The 4,086-nt window shown below is 39.3% G+C and overlaps 1 protein-coding gene across 1 annotated transcript; it reads left to right on the top strand.

Moving 5' to 3' along the window:
* Positions 1-1,493: 1,493 nt before the first annotated feature.
* On the top strand, positions 1,494-3,239 carry LOC122406350 (uncharacterized protein DDB_G0289917-like). Its single transcript, XM_043411749.1, has one exon. It carries the CDS (start codon positions 1,494-1,496, stop codon positions 3,237-3,239), a length of 1,746 nt encoding a protein of 581 aa, XP_043267684.1.
* The last annotated feature ends 847 nt before the right edge of the window (positions 3,240-4,086 follow it).

Below are 4,086 nucleotides of genomic sequence, written 5' to 3'. Positions count from 1 at the left end.
AATTGGGACCCACGCGGGGGAGTTAGCACACCAATCAGAGAATTTAGAGCGGGAGTCCCTGGTTCGAGATTAAGTCGCGCAGCGAATTGGAGTAAGGGACAAAGTCCAAGCGCGTTATTATTATTATTTCCTTTGTTCGGGAGAGTATAAAAACCCGAGCGCAGAAGCTCCGGTAGCTAGTCTCGTCTCGAATCTCGCCACGCTAAGAGCCAGTCACGTCTCGAATCCCTGAGAGCTCGACTCGCATGCCAAAACAAAAAGCCAGTCTTGCCTCCGGATCTCGCCGCGTGAACTCGCCATAAAATCGAGAATAAAGAAACATAGAATTTTCACTCATTTCAAAAATAGCTCTAAAAACAAAGAGTAAAATAACATCGCTATTATCCCACTCAGAATTCAAACAGAATAACACCTTTCCTCTCTCACGCTAAGAGGGCCGGGTTCATTCGATTTCGTTTGAACTCAAGATTCTTAGGTGAGAGTTTCCGATCTATCCAGGAGGGCCGGGACAGTTCGATTCCGTTCTGTCTCAAGATTCCTGGTAGATTTCCAATCCTTTTTCTATCCAAGAGGGCCGTGGCCGTTCGATTTCGTTCGGTCACAAGATTCTTGGGTAGGACTCCTACCTTTCCACGCCAGAGGGGCCGGGACAGTTCGGTTTCGTTCTGTCTCAAGAACTCTGGGTGGATTCTTTTCCATCAATGAGTCATTGTTTTCTGAGTGGCGATTCAATTAATTCTCTTTTAAATTCATTAAAAATCATTAAAACCAAACAAGTTTTCTTTATTCTCATAACGAGACAATTGCGAGTCATTTAGAGCCAATTAAATTATTTCAAAAAGCGAAATAACTCACTGAAAACAATTTATTTGAATTATATCGAGTCAAAAGAGTGAGATCGATCAGAAAAATCCACTGGAACAATTAATTTGGATTGTATAGAATCAAAAAGTGAGTTTCTAAGAATTATAGCTCAATTATCAAATTATCAAATTATCAAATGATCGAATTATCAAACAAAATTAATTAAAAATTTATCAAGACCAGCGTTGGCGAGAATTATTGAATTATTATTATTGCAAACGAAACTATCAATATTCAAATAAAAGCGAGCTTAAATTCATTGCGAAATTCATTCTGCGAAAATTATTTTCTTTTTGTGTGGAGAAAAATACCGGAAATAAAATTTTACATGTGATTAAAATAAAGCGGAAAAACTCGATTTCAAATAAAAAGCCTTTATTTTTGTAATTTGGTTTAAAACAATTAAAAATTGAATAAAACATTTGTCATTTCAATCTAATTTCATTTTACTTTTGTTTTTCCTTCATGCCCGCTCTTCTTTATTATCGAATTGCTCGAATCTTGGCGTGACGGTGTGCACAAGCACAAACGTACCGTTACAACTATTGGCGCCCGAACAGGGACGGGCATTGCGTAGGAAAAACAAGGGTCAATAAATTTAATACATGAAAATTATTCGAAATCTCAAAATGGCTGAAAATAAAGAACAAATTGATAGCGCCACTGGCGATTCGGGAATTCAAAATCCAGAGCATGATATTCAAAGCGATTTCACGACCACGTTGCCTCCACCCGGTGCGGGGGATATTTTCAATGAATCTAGAGCTAACTTTGGGGAAGATTTTGAAAATAAAATTGATGAAAATAAAGAAGAAAGATTAGAGGAATTTGGCACGCCGAAATCCGATCGGGTTAAAATCAACACTGTAGAAGTAAACAATCAGTTGCTAATTAATTTAATAGAATCAATCCAAGAGATGAAATCCCAGATGCAGTGCATGGCGAACGAAGTCGCGAAAAATAACCAGGCGTATCATGAATTAAAAACAGAGTTTTCAAGCAGATTAACAGTGATGGAAGCTAAAATTGCTAGTGACGTTCACAAGATTTACGAACCAATAAAACGCCATGTTACGGGTCTCACTAGAATCGTGCAAGAAAACGAGGCCAAAAGTGCCGTTGTGGAAGTAAACGTTGCTCAAATCCAACTCGACGTGAGTGCAATTAAAAAAAGGGTCGAAAATCTGGAAAATACGGACAAATTACGCAGTCCAAATACCGAGAGTACCCGGATTCATCCACGATTGACGGACATCCCGGAAGAAAACGAAGATGAAGAATCGGATGACGATGAGGAGCAACAACAACAGAGGCAAACGTTCCGGAACGAGATCACATCGACCAACAAAATTAAAATCAAGCCTCCAACATTCGATGGATCGAGCAATAAACGACCGATTAAATTCATAAATGAATTTCGACATTATTGCGAGGTGACGAACCCGACGTTCACCGAAATGAAATATCTACTCATCCAATCACTTGAGAAAGCCGCCAAGGAATGGTGGGAACTGGTCGAGGACCAGGTTAATAGTTTTGAAGACATCGAAAAACGATTTACAAATCGATTTTGGAGTCACGACGTGCAACGAAGAGTGCGTAAAGACCTGGAATTCGGGAAATATCCTGAAAAGCCAGGCAAATTAACAAAAGTGGAATATGCAACTCGGACGTTCGGAGCGGCCCGTGATTTGATTCCACCACCGAGCGATCCGGATATTGTTGCATCGCTTTCTCAGCACTTCACCGAGGAGATTAGAGCCACGATCATAAGTCGTGGGTTCGAAACCCTCGAGCAATTGATCGAGTTTCTGGAAAAACTCGATCAAAGTGGGCCTGTCAACACGGGAACTGAGGAAGGAAAACCTCAAAATCAAAAACCAAACAATGATAAAAATGAGCAACGGCCATTCAAAATGCCTCCGCAAAATAACTGGAACAACAATGGTTACCAGAACAACAATAATTTCAATCGCGGCAATCAAAACTGGCAAAATAATCGCCAAAATTGGAACCAGAACAACGGAGGATTCCAAAATAACCGAAGTAACAATGGTGGCGGTTACCAAAACAACAGTTGGAATCAGCAACAAAATAGGGGCTACAATCCCAACTATAACCAGCGGCCGAATAACAGCAATTTCAATCGGAATCAACAAAATGGCGGGCAAAACAGAGGAAACAATCGCCCAAATTACAATCCTCCACAAAATCAAAATCAAAATTGGGGTTCGCCAAACCAAAATAGAGGACCACCTCAAAACAACGGGGGATATCGGCCACCTGCGAATAATAATACGCAGCAACCACCGATTCAAACGATTGAGGCGCAAAAAGAACCTCAACCATCAACATCGAAAGCGGGAAACGCGTAGGCGTTGTACCCGCAATAAACAAAAACGATAATCGAGAAAACAAAAATGATATAAAAGTGCGAGGTACAACGGAGAACAATAATGAAAATCAAAGGAATAAAATTAAAAATTACCCGCACGACGCATTAAAAATGGACCTCAACAGTGAGAATCAAATTCCGATTAACACAATTTTCACAGATACTAGAGAATTTTTGATGGGAGAGGAGATCAACGGTGAAGCAGTCCCGATTATTGAATGTCCAGAAATTTATGCGAAAATTGAAGGCATTCCGGTGACAGCTCTCGTTGACTCGGGATCGAAAGTGACTACGATTTCGGAGGAGTTTTATCTCGAAAATCGAGAAATTTTGAAAAATTGTCCTCTTTTGCCTGTGACGGGGGTCACGGTAAAAGGTGCCATTAAAGGCAAAATGACAAAAATTAAACATCAAATTATGGCTGTAACTCAAATTGGCAAAATAAAAACGTTTATCAAATATCTAATTATTCCTGGCTTAATAAGAGACGTATTGTTGGGAGTAGATTCACTCCAACCCTTGAAAAGTTTGATTGATTTGGGAGAAATGAGTCTCCAGGTCAAATATAATGATGTAGTTGATGTAATTCCCTCAGTGGGACCCTGTGAAAAGGAGAAGAAAGAAAAAATGGAGGAAAATTTGGAAACAGTTTTGATTGACGAAGGAGCAGTAATTGAAGATGATGAAGTTGAAGAAGTTAATGTTTTGGGAGGAATTAAAAAAATTGAAAAAGTTATTGAAGTGGGAGAAAAAGTTAATGATGAAGTTATTGGTGAAGAAGTTGAAAATGAAGAAGTAGAAATAGAAGTAATTGAAGTTGATGTTGA

The sequence above is a fragment of the Venturia canescens genome, chromosome 2 (assembly GCF_019457755.1).
Source record: "Venturia canescens isolate UGA chromosome 2, ASM1945775v1, whole genome shotgun sequence".
NCBI lineage: Eukaryota > Metazoa > Arthropoda > Insecta > Hymenoptera > Ichneumonidae > Venturia > Venturia canescens.
This window is presented reverse-complemented; position numbering and strand designations above follow the sequence as displayed.